The 18093-nt window shown below is 37.8% G+C and overlaps 1 protein-coding gene across 1 annotated transcript in view; it reads left to right on the top strand.

Annotated features, from left to right (window-relative positions):
* Window positions 1–18093, top strand: part of LOC135690786 (uncharacterized) — a 97758-nt gene that overhangs the window by 78663 nt on the left and 1002 nt on the right. Inside the window, exons 34-48 of the mRNA XM_065208444.2 lie at window positions 277–472; window positions 719–902; window positions 1141–1477; window positions 1727–1938; window positions 2410–2538; window positions 9131–9367; window positions 10872–11084; window positions 12956–13381; window positions 14508–14669; window positions 14960–15118; window positions 15918–16088; window positions 16219–16380; window positions 16706–16827; window positions 17258–17316; window positions 17921–18054. Coding sequence (XP_065064516.2) covers window positions 277–472; window positions 719–902; window positions 1141–1477; window positions 1727–1938; window positions 2410–2538; window positions 9131–9367; window positions 10872–11084; window positions 12956–13381; window positions 14508–14669; window positions 14960–15118; window positions 15918–16088; window positions 16219–16380; window positions 16706–16827; window positions 17258–17316; window positions 17921–18054 — 2903 coding nt within the window. The remainder of the gene's footprint in view (window positions 1–276; window positions 473–718; window positions 903–1140; window positions 1478–1726; window positions 1939–2409; window positions 2539–9130; window positions 9368–10871; window positions 11085–12955; window positions 13382–14507; window positions 14670–14959; window positions 15119–15917; window positions 16089–16218; window positions 16381–16705; window positions 16828–17257; window positions 17317–17920; window positions 18055–18093) is intronic.

An 18093-nucleotide genomic window follows, 5' to 3' on the forward strand; every position in this document is an offset into this window, starting at 1 on the left:
AATAACAAAGAGAGGTAATATTCTAGCTGTCGAATCCTTTTTTTATGCTGTAGCTACTGGCCTGCCGATAACATGCCATTTGCAAATGCTTTGTTACGTGAGAGCGTTTAACATAAAATTTATTTCATTTTACCTGCTTTGGCTGAAGTTTTTGTTTGTAAAAATTTAGCGTCAAGTTGATTTATGTAATTGCTGCTTTCAGCTGGGAGTGAGTAGCGCTATATTGTTATCACCTCATAGCTATTGTCGTCAGATTGAAAGTTTTATCTCTTACAGAGGACTATCATGCGAGATTGAGATAGACTACTGCACGCCAAATCCCTGTTTGTACAACAGTACATGCATGAATGTAAAAGATTCAGCCTCGTTCCAGTGTAATTGTACCGATGGATATATCGGTGACACTTGCGGAACCGAGATTAATGAGTGTGCGTCGAATCCATGCCAGAATGGAGGAACTTGCGTTGACCTGGTATAAATTATAGTAATTTTCCATTGAACATATATAGTATTAAAAAGAAGAACTGCTCTTTATAGTGTTGATAAGTAATGGTAAGAAATCGTAAGAAATTTTTGAATTTCATGATCAACAAAATTGAAGTTCCGATTTCATTATTGCCATGCACACTATTTTGTAAAGAAATTCCCGGTTTCCAATCAGCTTCAAGCCTACAACAGTCAGAGATCTCACTAAAAAGCTATTTTCATATCTCCACAGGTTGCAGCATACACTTGTAACTGCACGCTAGGTTTTTCTGGTTCGAATTGTGAAATCAATATTGATGACTGCATTGTACGTAATGGCTCTCTCCCATGCCTCAATGGTGGTGTCTGCTTAGATGGCATCAACTCCTTCCGATGCCAATGCCCAATTACACATACTGGGCAAAGATGCCAGAAAGGTAATCCATCTTTTATATCTTATGTAGAAAATGCTTTTGCTGCTGCTGTTGTTGTTGTTGTTGCTTCTATTGTTGTTGTTGTTGCTGCTGTTATTATGCACTTCAATTGTGATAATTTTCGTCCCAATCGTCAATTCTTATGCAAGTTTAGCAGAGGGTCATTTGTAATTTAGCAATGAAGATTTATCGTTCTTGTGCGTTTTACTGTATACTAAGTGCTTCATTGTATTTATCACAGCGAAATCCCCGAGGTTTGACCTTCGTTTTCATGGCGGAAGTGGCTCGTATTTGAGTTACATGAACTTCAGCAGTGTACCGGCGGTTACAGTAGCAAGTTGGGTGCGTTTCCTCGGAAAGACCTCGGCTGGCACATTCTTAATGCTAACAAACATGGTCAACACATCATATCATGATATTTTGCTTGAAATCCAAGATAGATTCGTACGATTTACTCCATCGAATGGCAGTCGAGTGACTCATCCGTTTACAAAGCCTTTGAATGACGGTCTATGGCACCACGTTATTGTATCAATTGAACCAACAAGTGGAAGCGTGCAAGTCTACAAGGATACAGAGTAAGTGTAGCTTGTACCAAACTAAGAAAAGTGGAAAAATATATTTGACACTGACATCGCTTTAAACCTATATAAGCCGGAAGATTATTATAGACCTGATGTATTATTTTTTCAAATGTCAGCCCTAAGCTTTATCATACATCTTCTTTTCTTTTGAGATTCCTGATAGATAAGCCATCAACACTGCTCTTTTAAAAAAAAGCCATTTTGGTTTACATGCCTTAGTTGTAAAACATTTTTTTATTTCAGGGTTGTTTTTAACTCGATTGAGATTAGCATGAAAAATAGAAAACTATTTGACCCAAAAGGCATGCTAATACTCGGTCAGGAAATGTCGAACATGGGGTCAGTTCTAAGCAACTCCTTTGCGGGTGAAATTGGCCAGGTTGGCATTTGGAACAGAGTCCTGAGCTCTGCTGAAAGATCTGCCTTGACAGCAAACTGTTCTACAAACCTCACAGGTATGCCATTTTGCTATTCAAGTTAGTGTTCAAGACAAATAGAAACTTGCAATCTGCTTTTTGTTCTCATATAACGATGGGGTGCTTTTTCAATTTTCCTTTTACTGTAATCTATTAGACAATGGCTGATTAAGTCAAAGGGTGTTTAAAAGCCTTGTTTAATACTATAATGCTGTTAGGCTACTGCTGCATTGCTTTACAATATCTCACTTATTACTTTGTCCGCTGTTTTCTGCGTAAAGCCATCTTCTTCGATCCTCTTCTCCCTTTCTCTTCTATGCTGTCTCCCTTAGATTATTTTCTACTTTACCGTGCACTCAGAATACAAATTGAATCTCATTTAAATGTTTCTTTGGATACTTCATTTTGAGTACTTCATTTATGATTGACATTTTTCGACTTTTAATGTTTGTACTCATCCCCTTGGTGCCCTGATGAAGTTTTTCGATGTGCTTATCACTCTAATTGCAGATACTTTGCGTTCGTGGATTCACCTCAATGAATTTAAAGGACCCAATGTTACGATCATGGAGCCAGCAACATGTGGTAGCAACACGTGTCCACCATCTTTCACAGGACAGTTCTGTGAGACTGAAATTGGTTAGTTTAACATATTTTGTACGAAATCGATTGAACAGGTAACTCTTTAAATCGGCAGAATCCGTTGGTTTTAAGCAGCCTCAAATAGTTCTTAAAGGTCAAACGAAGCGAAAAATGATTTTTACAGCGAAAAATGAGTAAACAAGCAAGCGAAAAATGAGCTTGTTTCGCTTGCTTGTTTACAACGAGGAAACGATAACGAAACGGCTTTAACTTCTTCACATTCCCCTCCCCTTTGGATAAACTTATGCACGAATAAAACAACTAAAGAAAGGAACGATATTGTTATAAGCTAGCGGGAAAATCCAAGTCCAAAAAAGAAGAAAACATTAAGAAGTCCGGGACTTCATTGACTGCGGCGATGTTGAACAGCAGACTGTTCAGCTTCCTCTCTGTTAAGTCGGCGATCATAATTTACTGGCTGAATGTTCGGATCAATTCGAGTTTGTACTGTAATAAAGTCATCATCATCGGAGTCGTCATTTGAAAATCTCATAAGCGAGTCGGTCCAGGCAAGTCACACGATTCTAAACGGTTGAAATGAACGACAGTTTCTTTGCCTGTATATTGGTTTCTTAAGCAATAATCGGAGTCAAAACGTTTTATGACTTGATAAGGACCAGTAAGTTTAGAGTCGAATCCACGTGCTCTATTATTGCGAACTAATACAAAGTCTCCTTACTCAAATCGTCACTGCTATCGGTTTCTCAAGTCATATTCTTTCTTCTGTTTCTGTTGGCTCTCTTCAATATTTGGCAAGGCTACGTTTTTAAGTGTTGCTAAACGATCTCTAAGTCATTTGTAATATGTTTTCATTTTATAATTTTTATACAGGTTAAAGGTTCATACATATCTTTTTTTTCAACCTGACCTGTTTAAAAGACTAAAAAAGCACTAATACTAATAACAAAAGAAATTTACTAAAATAACCTAATTTACAATATTATATAAAACTAAGGCTATAAAAAGAGAACGTAAAGATGAAATAAAAGTTGTCCCCGATTATAGCTGTTCTTTGAAGATTTTCAGGGAGGGGGCCAATTTAGTAGCTCTTTCTAGACTGTTCCACAGTTTTGGACCGCAATAAGAAAATACCTTTTGGCCATTTATCATTTTTAGCAGCGGTATCTTAGAATCAGTTTCTGTCGATATAAATATAACGCACTATCATCATAAGTCCAGTCTTGAAAGTTGGCCTGTTTCTCAACCGAAGAAAGCAGTCTGGGAGGTCTCCCATACAGAAGTCGAAATGGCAAGACGCCAGTTGAGACAAGTTTCATTATTCTCATTGTTAATAAAGCTGTCGGTGAATTCGAATCCCGATAACTTTGTTCTTTATCAGTTGACTTACGAAGAAGAAACTTAAGTGTTGCGTTGGAACGTTCTGTTAATCCATCACACTTAGGTTGATACGCTGTAGTTTTGCGATGTCCGAAGTGATTGCAGACGCCGTTAAATAGATGCGGAGTAAAATTAGCGCCCTGATCAGTGAGCACAATTGATGGAGAACCATGTCGCGAGCATAAATCTTCGAAACAAGCGCTGACTGTCTTAGTTTTCTTATCAAGAATAGCAAAGGCCTTAACATTTTCGTAAAGTAGTCAACAATGTTGAGAATGTATCGATTACCTTTAGCAGTAATTTTCAGTGGACCTATTATGTCCTTGGCAACCATATTAAATGAAATTGGTACTACTTCGATTGGTTTCATAGCCCATTGAGAGTTAGGAATGACTTTATTCTTCTGACAAGTAATACAGTTTTTACAGAATATTTAAACATGTTGATAGAAGCGTTGCCAATAAATTTCTTCCTGGACGCGAGCAAACGTTTTCTTTATACCGAGGTGGCCTACGTCATTGTGTGACATAATTTCTAATCGTAAGCTAACTAGAGCAACAATTTGATATTTATCAAGACCCCTAACTTTTTTCACTTTATTTAATGTTGGTTTACAAAATGATAGCTAATAAACAGCTAATTATCATCAATCCATTCTCTACAGAAGAGTTCATCGTAAAGTTCAATGTATTCACATGCTGCATTAAATTTCCTTAAAGCATTTTGATGCGTAAGCAATTATACATACTGTGCCATCGTCCTTATCTTGTTACAGGGTAGCACCAGTACCATTGTCACTTGCATCGCAATAAACAATAAAATCACGGTTAATTTCAGGGTAGCATAGAACAAGTGGCGAAGTAAGCGATTTCTTCAGGAGATCGAAGGAATCTTGGCATTCGGGTGTCCATTGCCATTTTTACATCTTTCTGCAACAGTTTATTCAACGAGTGGAGCAGCGCACTAGCGTTTGGAATGTGTTTCGGTAGTATCCTATCATGCCAATAAAACGACGTAGCTCATGAATATTTGTAGGTGGTGGCAGGGCGCTATTAGTCTGATTCTTCTTTGGGTCCACTTCAATTCCTTTATTTGAGATGACAAAACCGAGATACTTGACTGAGTGAGCAGCTATAAAACGTTTCACCCTTTAGTTTTAATCCGGCTTTACGCATTATTTGGAAAACTTCTTCCAACTCCTGTAAATGCTCCTCGAATCCTTCCCATATATCAGAATATCGTCAATGTATGCCCTAGCACGTTTACCAATGGCTTCTCTAAACAACTGTGACATATGTCACTGAAATGTTGCAACCACATTAGACAGGGCAAATAGCATGTTTTCAATCTGGTAATGTCCGCCTGACGCTACAGAAAATCAGTTTTAGGCTTACTGTGTTGCTCAACCTTAACTTGCAAATACCCACTAGGTAAATCTAATGTGCTAAAGTATTGGTGTCCTGCAAGGTCATCTATCTTGTCTTCCACTCGTGGTAGATGGTAAGCGTCTTTTGTCGTTGTATCGTTAAGACGGCGAAAGTCAACACAGAACCGCCAGTCTCCAGACTTTTTCTTTACAAGTACAATAGGACTTGACCAGGGAGAATCACTTTCTGTTATAACACCAGCAGAAAGCATGTCATTATTTTGTTTGTCAACAACAGGTCGTAATGAAACAGGTAGTCTTCTAGGTGATTGTTTAATTGGTAGCGCATTACCTGTTTCGATTTTGTGTTCAACTACATTTGTCTGACCAAGATCAAGTACGCTTTTAGAGAAAATGTCTTTGTACTGTTGCAAAAGTTTGTCAATTTTGTTACGTTGCTCTGGCGAAAGTTCTCCAATGTTTGTGGGCGTGGTTGAACTACCGCTATCAACCTTTATTGTTTCTACTGGACAATCGATATACTCAGGCTCGATTTCATTAATGTACCGAAGTTTGTCCCATTGTACAGTTTAACTGGGGCTAAATCCAGGGTTCATTATTTGCACAGGTATTTGGCTAATAACTGGAGAAACGATTACTCTAGCAATCAAAACACCTTTTTCCATCATATTTTGGGCTGGTTCCAAAACTGCTTCAGTAGGAAACAGGGTTTGAATCACTCCATGTATTAATAACTCATGATGGGGTGGTACAGTTTTGTCCTCAGGTAGAGAGACTTTCCTTACATGTGCATTTTCAAGATTACGCAGCTCTAAAGGAATTACAGTATCATGTGCACATCTTACAGGCCTATCCAATTCCTCCCGTCTTCTTGTCGTGTCCTGTCCTGGTAGGGCCGCCAAAAATATGTGGTGAAGTTGACAAATAATCACAACAAATAACGAATATCTTTAACCAATAAATCCAACCAATTCATATTCAAATTTATCTTAAAACGAATATATAAAATCTCTTTCTAAAATGTCTCTTTCTCCATAATTTCACTGACCTAATTACACGTGCTACTTTAATAGACGGGGAGGGGGGGGGGTAACCTACCTACAATAACGAAACGATAACGAAACTTGGGTAATCTCTTCACACATGGCCGAGAATGCACCAATTTCCAAAGAAGTCAGGATTGTATTGTCATCCCGTTCAACTTTTTGGTAACTTTTGCCTAATTAGTATTGTCTAATGTAAAATTTTACGAGGATTTTGAAAATCAGTGTTGTAATTTCGAAAAATGTCATTTTCGTGTCATTATGACATCATAATGATGTCATTTTGCATATTTACTGCTTTTTTGGTAAAGTGTCTAGAATGTCTTGGCAATTCTTGTGAATTTAGGCCAAAATAGGCAAAATTGCACAGAGAATTTGATAATCAATGTCGCAACTTCAAAAATTTCATCTCATTCTCATTTTGACGTCATAATGACGTTATTCTGCATATTATGCGAGCTAAAATGAGGAACCTGGAATCCTTTTGCAAAGCTGACGTTTTCTTGTGAACAATTTTGCAACGAATATAATTCCAACTACAATTACAAATGTCAACTAGCGGAAGTTATGACGTTACGATGTTTACAAAATAAAGTCTTCAAAAATTCTTCATTCTCTTCCTCGTGTTTCTTGTCCTTGTTCCTTTGGCAGTCCATGTTCTCGCAAGCATCTGCACATTTGCAGAGTTCTGTGCACACAAGATTTGCTTTAAAGCATTTGCATGAATTGTTTTGACAATGAGATTTGCTGCAGCCACATTTGACTAGACTAAGTATAGCCTGTGGTGCTATTGTTTCTTTAGTTGTGTATGCAACATAGCTTCCTTCAGCTAGCTCCCAGCCATTGACAAGTGGATCTGGCAAGTCACCGACACTTCGGTCACTCATAAGCCATGCTCGTGCTTGACAGTGTGCACGAAGAACTGCTTGCTTGAATGCACCGATTGTTGGACATAGCTTCTCGGCCTGTGCCGATGACCATGTGAATAGATACCACCTTGGGTTCAGACAGTCTTTATCTGCAGAGCTTTAGGGCAAAAAAGCTTGCAGATAAAGATCTGAAGGATGTCAATTTTTTGCAAGGGGCTGGCTCTTTGAATGCTTTCTATTGTTTTTACGATATCATCATTAACTTCTCGAAAGCAATTCTACCACTGTAGCTTACCTTTACCAAAGGACCTTCCTATAGTATCACAGCCTGATAGTGCATGCAGTGACAGAAGTGCCTCTGATTTCAATGAGCCAAGGTTGTTGTACATCGACTCTTTTTTATGAAGTGATGATCAATCCATGTAAACGTGCTTTATCATGCTTGGTTTGAAAGGTAACATCATGGTGTCATTTTCATTTTCATCTAGGCTGGCGTAGATGCTATGCCAAACCATCAGGGTGCCTCTTCATGGTTGTTGATGGGTTCACAGGTTATGTTTCCTTCTGTAACATGATTTGCATACATAAGATATCTTATCTTGGATGCCTTTAAATACTCCCAGCATTTTCCTGCAAACAAAAATTGGATTGTTATCATTGCATTGAACATAAAATCGCTTGAAAATAGTAAATAGAACTGGTTGAACTCACTTAGAGGCACATTACCTGCTAGGTATATTGACAAATCCTGTTTCACTTTCACATCATTGACAAAGCGATCTAATGACATTTTTATAGGTGTTTTATCTTTTACAATGAAACGTAGATTGCTTTCCATCTTCCCTCGCCTGGCTGTTGTGGCATTTTTCAATGACCGTTCGTCGTAGAAATCGAAAACAACTCTTTCTTCATGCGATTGTACCCAAGTTGCATTAAACGGTGAATGAAGGCCTCCGAGAATCCCTGGCACGTGCTTATCTTCAATGATTTGCATGTTCGACTGGCGGTGACAACCTTTTGAACTAAAACCATTGCGTCAATAATTGCTATCTTCGTGCCGCTATTGCTTTGTTGTGAGACAAGATATTCTTCGGAGTAGTTATATGTTAGCAGTTCAACAAGTTTTGGCTTTCCCCCATGACCTGGATGTAGGATTCCTCCAGAGTTCATCAAGCTACGCGAGGCAACATCTAGCTCGAAAACTCCTATTATAGTCTTCATGTCGACATTCCTGCTTGAACTTGCCATGATTGCACATGAAAGACCGAAAACAGAAATATTAGCTTAGCTATCAAATCTTTAAACATAGCGACAAAATTGCATAATTTGCAATTTTCAATTTATATTAACTATTATTTACCTGCTGAAAAACTCTCTTGGGCTTTTTAATTCAATCGCGGTATGCTCTACTTTCTCTAACTTCTTCTTGTTTACATTGCATGCTAGGTGTAAATTTAGCTTTTTCATTGATGCCGAAATGCTTACGCCACCCGTTTACCTTCTTGAACAAACAATTTTCCAAAATCCAGAAAATGTGCAAAATGACATCATTATGACATCATAATGGCACGGAGATGACATTTTTTGAAATTACAATATTGATTTTCGGAATCCTCGCAAAATTTTAAATAAGAAAGTACTAAGCATGCAAACTTTACCAAAAAGTTGAACGTGAGCTCATTTTCCGACTCTACATTCCTGACTAAAGTTGAAAAATCAAGTAATTTGATTTGTTCGACACAAATTTTAAGCAGTTTGATGACGATAGTTGAAATTATGCTGAATTATAACTCATTTGGGTTCTGTTTTAAAATCTTTGTTTAGAATTTCATTGATAGTTAGAAAATCACGTTCTCATGCTTCTATGATGCTGTCTAGTCTTCTCGGGTGCAAAGATGAAAATAGGCTTAACTTCTTATTTCCTAGATAAACATTTTAATTTGTCTTTTTAGACAAGGAGCCACCAAAGATCTCCAGGTGCCCAAATGTAACCCAAGTGGTAACACCAAACAGAGTATCCGTTGTCACATGGACAGAGCCTATTTTCAGTGACAATAAAATGGTTGCTACCATCAGAGCTTCTCACCGTTCCGGATCTTTCATGGCTTGGGGAGATTACATTGTTACTTACGTTGCAAGCGATGCTTCTGGCAACTCTGCATCCTGCACGTTTGAGCTTCACGTCATGCGTAAGTTTACACAGTTGACAATTACACATTTTACTGTTCAGAGGCCGTTTTGTTTCTTTTATTTTTATAAAGTTTTAAAACGTGATGTCACCAAAATCCTATTTCTAGAATATTGGAATTTTAACTATGTAACATAAAAATCCCCACCAAGTACTTCCAAATATGCAAAATCAGTCAAATTTGTCTAAAATTGGTTGAGATATTGCTAATCAAGAATTTGAAGTTTGCTAAAGAACCACTCTGCTAAAGAATCAAGAACCACTCATATCTGGGCTCGGTTTTTAAAGTTGGGAAAGAGCCAGTATAAATTTGGCCATATCTCAGCCAATTCGTAAATCATTTGACTGATTTTGCACCATTTGAAGTATTTCATGGTAATTTTTTTATGTTATCTGGTTGAAATTCCAAAAAAAGTATTCCATCATTCTGGGATTTAAATTCAAAAATTGTTATAATAGATGTTATGACGTTTTCATTTTACAACTCTGACTGCTTGGCTGCTTTGTTGTGCTGTTGTTGTTGTTGTTATAGTCGCTGCTGTTGTTTTGTTGCTGTTTTATATGATAATGTTTGTCAGTGGCGTGCTGGGGATGAGATCGCAGGGAGGGGGTGGGCGTTGTGGTTAAAGAGTCATCATGGTGCCCCTCATTTAGCCATCTTCAAATTTTACATCAAAATTTCGGAAATATGCCGAAAAGTAAAAGAGTTCGAAAGCACGCTGATCTATACCTAGGACTCTAATCTTCGAATCTGTGGCGTACCGAAAGACCTCCGAATGAGAGGAGAGGCGTAGTCAATTACTAACAAGACGCTGTAGAGTATCTACCAGTACTTCAAATAGAGAATGCTAATTTTTGTAAAATCTAACAGTATTTTGTAGTATTGCTGTAGCGGCTGTATCACCATACTGTACAGCAATAATAGCCAGGAACGTCACTACTGAGGAAGGTTTGGGGTAGGGAGGGGGCGGTAAGATCGTGCAGGAGTTCAGCGAAGGCCGTTCTAGGGATGGTCAGAAAATGCATCCAAAAATTGCATCCTGGAAAATACCCATAAGCTTTTTACAAAAGATGGCCAAAGGCCGTTGCAAGGCAGGCCTTGTTTGGGTTTACTACGAAATTGTCTTGCAGAAAAAAATTACCTGAAATTCTTTAGCTGCTTACACCATCCTCCAAAATACATTGTGTCGATTAAAAAAGGCACTCCGCCCCCTACCTCGGTACGCCCCTGATATACGATATGTACAAAAATCATTTAGATTTAGTGTGGTGTCTTGAGATGGTATTTGACGATCGTTGTTAAGCGCATCAATGTTAGTAAGAAAAAAAGCGGTATGTTGAAAGATTCTTTTTCTCTTCGAACTGACTAATCGTGGATTTTTATACAATGTCCGCCTTTAATATTGTAGGGTTTTTTTATGTAAATTGTCCTTTCCTGTTATCTATTTGGCTAGGGTGCCTTCGACGCCCCTATAAGTTAAAAATTCATTTTAATTATCTTTCAGGTTTCAACTGTCCACTCTTAAATCCCCCGCTTAACGGAGTTGCATTTTGTGGAAGCTGGGATTATGGAAAATTTTGTGATGCAAAATGTCATCCGAGCCACGCATTTGCAGTGCGTTACCCGCCATACTATACTTGTGGGCAAAGTGGAACATGGAGTCATGGCCCACCGTCATACCCAGATAACCTTCAGAATTTACTACCTGCCTGCGCAGGTGAGTATCTTCAATTTCTTTCAGGAATCCTGTCGTTAAACAACTAATATAAGGGTGCGGGCAAACTCAAATTCACTAGAAATCCCGCTCGTCCTTGCGCAGAAATTCCACTGTAATCCTTTTTTTCATTTCATTGAGTACAAATCAGTCTAAATACTGTTTTACAATTGGCCCTGCAAAAACTACTTACAAAATTAAAAAGTTATATGCTATAAAATTTACAATGAATTTACAAGAGCGGAATATGGCTAAATCAAAGATGTATAAATTTTCATTAATACACCTCAATATATAAAAAGGATTATTTTTCCTTGAGTTTGGACCTGAAGGCATTGATCGAGGGAGGCATTTTTGTGTCCAAATCGAGAGTGAGTGACCCAACGATACGCAAAGGATTTCTGGCCATTCCCAGTTTTCAACACGGGTATTGCATGGTCTATTTTAGAGCTTTTTGGATGTACCCCAGAAAATCTCACTACTAGGTCACTGAGATATATAGGTGCAAGAGAGTTCATAGATTTGAAAACCATAGAACCTGTTTCTTTATTTATCAGCTTTTGTGCGGATGGCCAACCAAGTCTCTGGGGCAAAGGAGCTGCAGATGCATCAAAAGGGCTATTTTTAATATTCTGGCGGCTTCATTCTGTAATTTTTTGAAGCATCTCTAGCTTTGAAACACCACAAGAGCCCCAGACGGAGCAACAGTAGCTGAAATTTGGCTCTATGATGCTTCTGTATAAACTTATCAAAGTGCCCGTTTGAACAAAAGTTCGCGCATACTTCAATAGACCAATTGCTCTTGAAATCTTCTTTTGTAGCGCTTATGTGACTTTCCCAGGTGAGGCAATTATCAATCACGACTCCGAGATATTTTGTTTCGTTTAATAGGTCGATTACATCGCCCCCTACCCTAAAAGAAGGAAGTGTGCTAAGGTTATTCTTTAGCTTTTTAATTTTTGGCTTAGAGCCAATTATCAAAGCTTGGGTTTTGACACCATTAAGGGTAAGCTTATTGCCCTGTAGCTATTTTTAAATGTGTGAAAGCTCCTCGCTGACTTCTAGATCCAGTTTATCACTTGTATCAGAAGAAAACGAGATTGCTGTCTCGTCGGCATACATTGTTGCCTTAGCCTTTTTAAGAGCAAACGGCAAGTCATTTATGTATAGAAGAGAAAGATGAGGTTCTAGGCACGATCTCTGTGGCACTCCGATACCAATATTTTCGATGCTGGAAGTTGAGCCATTGACTCTACAGTACTGCTTCCGATTATCAAGATACGAACTGAACCGTTTGTGTGCTTGTCCAGTAATCTCATAAAATTACAATTATCTAAGAGTATTAGATGATTAACCGTGTCAAATGCATGCTTGAGATCTATGAAGATCATCGCAGTAAACCTCCCGTTGTCTTTGTCGATGTACCAATCACTGGTTCTTTTTAGCAGACATGTTACAACCGAATGCAGAGAACGAAATCCTGATTTGTGAGAAACTAGATACTTGTGCTTATTTAAAAACTGGAATAACTGATCTTATATAAGTTTTCGAAGAGCCTTGACGCGACCGGTAGAACAGAAATAGGACTGTAATTAGATCGGTCATCGGGCTTGCCTCCTTTGAAAACAAGGGTCACGCGGGCTATTTTCCAACTATCTGGGAAGGACGATGAATATATGGATATATCTCGCTACCTTTATTGCTGAAGTCCGTAGCTAAAGCTTACACTTAACATTGAAAAGACCATAGTTGATATCCCTGGAAAATAGGTGAATTACAACACTAATGTGCCTTCTGATCTTTGATCTGCTTTATGACTTTTTAGAAAATTTTGCTTACTCGTTGATATTATTTGAATTGTCCTTCTTAAACAGCAACTGCATCTGCAACAACAACAACGTCAAACCGAGTAACCTATTCAGCCAGCTCATGTAATGCACAATTCATGGCACAATTCCGAAGAAAACTCGAAGCCAAAATCCAAACGATTCAGGAATATTTCCCTATTTGTGGATCTAGTTGCGACTTCAGCCAAATAAGCATAAAATGTGACGCTGTATCGAGACGACGAAGAAGCACAGGTGGCTCGGCGGCAACAATTACAGTCGACGTCCCGGTGAACACCACCAGTGGAGAGAACTACACACAGCAAGTTCAGAGTGGTTTTAAAAACGGGCAGTTTAACATGACGATATCGGTCAATGACGTCACGATCAATTCCACAAACAACGACCTCAAAACAACTGTATCTATAAAGTGTCCCCAGGGAAGCATCCTCCAATCTCAGAATAAAAAATGCAGTGAGTATTCCATTATTGACTTTGATACGGACATAGCGAATTTTGGCTAGGAAGTGAACTTTTTTTGGATATCGTTTTCGCAACAGAGCCGTCCTTCACACTAGACTTCAGATTAGATTATTGCGTTCCTGATACTATTTCTATCGTGTTCCAGATCGTTTCATTTTGAAGATAGAAACAAATTACAAAAAGTGTTTCTTTCTCTAACTCACCGAGAATCTTCTTCCAAAGAACTTTTTTAACTCCTCACTTAAATTTATACCGACGTTTATGAATTCTCTGCTATACGTGAATTTAGTTTTATTTGATTATTGACCCATCTGTCTGCACACCTTTAACTACACTGGGTACCAGACTCACTTCATATAAACAAGAGAGTCTGGTTCAGTGCGCCGGGACCTCGTTCCGGTGAACTTATTTGAAAGAACTTTAGTCGATTTAACAAATTGGAAACTAGGCCTGCGAAACCAGATTGTCGGATTAATGGACCAGGCGGAAAATAGGAAAATGGTCGCCCGGGAGCGAAATCTATGGAGCCAAGTGCTTTTGGTCAATTCAAGGGTGCTGATTTTGAAAATACGCAAATTTTTGGATGCCATCAGCTTCATTTTCGTGTTTTGTTTTTGCGTATATGAAAGTAATCAATTAAAAAACAGTTCAAATGGAATTGAGTGAGTATTAACGTTAATTAAGCATATTTTTTGTGCATAAATGCTTAAAATTGTATTATGCTCTGTTACGGAGCCAAAAGACTTGTTTTCACGAGAAAATTGCGTAATCAACTGCTGGGACTAATTTTTGAATTGTCGTCCGAAGTAATTACGCAGCGTTATCAATTATTATCCGATAAATAACACTAACGAAAAAAACAACCGGATCATCTAAACATAGCTTAATATTTTCAAAGTTTCTCAAGATCGTCCTCTGAGTCACTACACACGACACTCTACGCTGTTTTAAACCCTGACGATAGAATCCTCATTCATCCAAATCTATCTACTAGGATGCCCAACTGAAGCATTAAACCGCCAGCTTGTCTTAAAAACATAACGATGTAGTTTGCATGTAGAATATGAAGCCTAGGCATGTCATTTGTACCATTTAACTATTTTCTCCTTTTTGTTAGTTGTTTGCCCAGCTGGAACATACCACAATGTTTCAGGCAACGAATGTGTCGATTGTCCTCTTGGCTCATATCAACAGATGGATGGTTTGACCAACTGCACAGCGTGTCCTTCTGGAACTACAACATTCAATGTTGCTTCCAATAACAGCTCTGCCTGTAAAGGTTTGTGTCCCATTTATATCGCGAATAATTGAATTTTAAAGTAAAATTTTCTGACAGGTGCTCAACTTTGTTCCAATGTTTCCTTTTTTCCATACTTTCCTACTGGTGGCACTTTAATTCGACATAGTGCTATATGTAGAGTATACACTCTAAAGTTGTATACTTACGCACTTACAATCATTGAGACTTCTTATAACTCTTGACACTGCGCTGCTACTCTTCCTACATTCATGGTCCTATCTTGAAACCAGTTATTTTTCAATAGTTCTTATCGTCTGTTTAATCTGTAGAAATCTGTACTGCTGGAAGTTTCTTTAACATGACTGCAGAGAGGTGCCAGCTTTGTCCTAAGGGATTCTACCAGGAAAATACTGGCAAAATGCAATGTGATTATTGCCCTAGTGGAAGGTCTTCTAGTCTTGGAGCCAAAAATGTTTCTGAATGTGTAGGCAAGTATAAATCAATATGTTTCTGAATGTGTAGGTTTTTTGTGTTTAAATCAAACAAATGATAACTTAGTTTGTATAATTTTGCACGTTAAGAGGTATTTCAAAATGCTCTGTTGGGAGTTATAGTCAAACTAAAAAAGTTCTAAAAATAGATTTTGTGGCGTCATAAGGTTTCGTAGTCAAAACGAGGCTAGCTATTTTTGGGCACATGAGCAGAGGCAAAGGTGCTTGATGTGAACACTTTTTTCATAATAAGAGATATAAAACTGCAAAGATTTTTGTCAAAGATTCGTTTCAAATAAGCTTCAAATGTGCCAGGATTTTGCAAAATTTTTGTAAGAGATTTTAGAGATTTTCCTTGGTAATTTGTGAAAAGTGTATGAGATTTTAATAAGTGATTCACCCCTCGAGTTTGCTTATGTAAGGGAATCGAATCATGTCAGAATGCATAGAAACCGAAAGTCTATAGGCCATCTCGAAGTAATGCCATAACACAAGTGGGGCAAAAATGTTAGTAAAATCAAAGGCGGCCTATATCATCGAGATTTGTAAATACTTCTGTAGCTCAAAAAAGGTCCATTGTTAATTAGATTTGTATTCTAAAAGTACTTTTCTTTATTCTTGAGAAGTTGCACGGCCAAGAAGCGGCCTCTATCTACCATGAATTTTTCGCTGTTTTGCCCTATCTGAGGGATTGAAACTTCAATCATGGCGTCGCGAACTCCGAGATTGTCTATTCCTAATTGTTCAGGTTAAGCTATCAATTATAATTAGCTAATCAGTGCATCTCATCGTACAGTGAAATGTGGCCTAGGCTCTGAGTTGATAACTGGTGATGCATGCCAGTTGTGTCCTCGTGGAAGCTACAGGGACGCTGCGAATCAAACGAGCTGTGTTCCTTGCCCGGTGACAGGAGGAGTTACAACAACAACATATATTCTAGGAGCTAAAAGCTCTTCATCTTGCAAAGGTATTGATGTTATATAATTTCTTCATCATAATCATTATGACATTAAATGAATTCCGTGAATTTTATATTTCTGCTATCCTAGCAAGCCTTAAGCAAGCTATCACAAATCTTTTCTGTTTATACGTTGTAGCTGTTTGTCCACGTGGAAAAGAAGTATCGAAAGATGGAATGAAATGTATGGCTTGCCAAACTGGCTTTTTTAGGGAGGATTTGCTTTTGCCACATTGTATTGCCTGTACAAGTGGAAGAACAACTAAAATGCCAGGAAGTGTTTCATCAAGCAACTGCATCTGTAAGTATATTATGAAACAAAAAGTTTCAGTAAATGTTTCATCTACTTTTCTACATATATATTCCACTCAAAAGTTACACACACATTTCATAAAAGACACTGCATACAACATTAAGCTGCTATACCGTTATTCTTAATTGAATTGAATTTATATTGAACTGAATTGATTCTTGTCTTCAAAGTTTGCTACAAGAACAAAGTGATAGCAAAACGATACGATACAACTGGACGCTTTAGGCCAAGTCAAAATTTATCTTAATGTGATTAATTATAATAATTATAATAATAAGAATGATAATTACTAGTTTGATTTAAATTGGTACAGCTCTGCAAAACACAAAGAAGGAAAGCGTAGGAATCCGGTTCACAGTAGAAGTTTGGAATTCCAAGCTGTCGGATGTCAACAGTTCAGAATTCAGAATTTTGGCATCAAAAGTTTCCAAAGAAGTGAGTATACAAATTAATTGCTTTAACCTTACAGAGCTTGGCATATCATTTTAAAACCTGAGTCCTGCTGGTTTAATCCAATGGCTGTAATTACACACGAAGCAACTGATCTCTCCTATCTGACTAGACCTGTGAAACCCTTCTAAAAGCAGAGGAATCTTTCCAAAAAATGCAAAATTAAACGAAAATGCATCATAAACTTTGAACTTAAATGCGGTCATAATGTGCGATGACCAATGTATCACAACTGAAAAGATCTGATGATGCTCAAGTATTTGTCTCCCTGATGATCAAGCCCTGTGAATTGTATTCAGCCAGCGATACCATTCGGACTGTATCATCGAATTTCATGCCTGACACCATATAATGATATCTTAATTCTAGGTAGAGAAAATTTATACTTCATAAGCCTATGATATCTTAATTCTAGTTAGAGAAAATTTATGCTGCTGAGGTTGGCTTTTTGTCTGTAAAAATCAATCAGTTCAGGTATGTTTTTCTGCTGTTCATTCTTTTTTCGCAATTTAACCACCATGCGACCATAATCTAACCACCATACGACCACAGTGCGGCTACAATACGAATACAACACGACTACGATACGACCACAATACGACTTCTATATTGCTTCGTAAATTTCAAGATTCTAATGAATTATCAGTATTATCTATTGTCTGAATTCTTATAAAGCGTTTCTTTACCTTCGTTGTTGTGTCAAGCAGCAACGTGATAGGCAAGACTGCTAGCCTTTTACTTTAAAGGAACTTGAAGCTTCTTACGTATTGCGTTAAACTACAGCTGAAAATTGATGAAATGGTAGGGTTGTTAATTTCCCATTAACTGCTGATTTATACAAAACGTTTGTGTCATTTAGAATAAGGATGTAGAAAGCAATTTTGTTCATAAGTATCAAAGTTTACTTAATCAATAGATACTGAATGTTTCAATTTGCATCGTTGATGTATCACCTGAATACCTTAAATATATAAGGGTTGGTAAAATGTCGCTTCAAGTATAATGTAAAAATGGCTGCGTTTAAAATGCTTGCCTCTTATAAGAAACAGCGTTTTTTAATGTCCCTTGTCGCCAACAGAAATGGAAGTGTCATAGCCTTTGCCGATTTGGTCTTCTCTACATCAGTGTCCGACCCTCTGAGCAAGCTCAGAAATGCCATCGCATCCGGTTCTGTTGGATCCCTGTCAGTTGATTCTTCATACAAAATTGTTGGTAAGGTCCTTTCCCTTAACCTTCAATATCAAGTTTTAT

This window comes from Rhopilema esculentum, chromosome 4 (assembly GCF_057945365.1).
Source record: "Rhopilema esculentum isolate cy_ngs chromosome 4, ASM5794536v1, whole genome shotgun sequence".
In the NCBI taxonomy this organism is placed as follows: Eukaryota; Metazoa; Cnidaria; class Scyphozoa; order Rhizostomeae; family Rhizostomatidae; genus Rhopilema; species Rhopilema esculentum.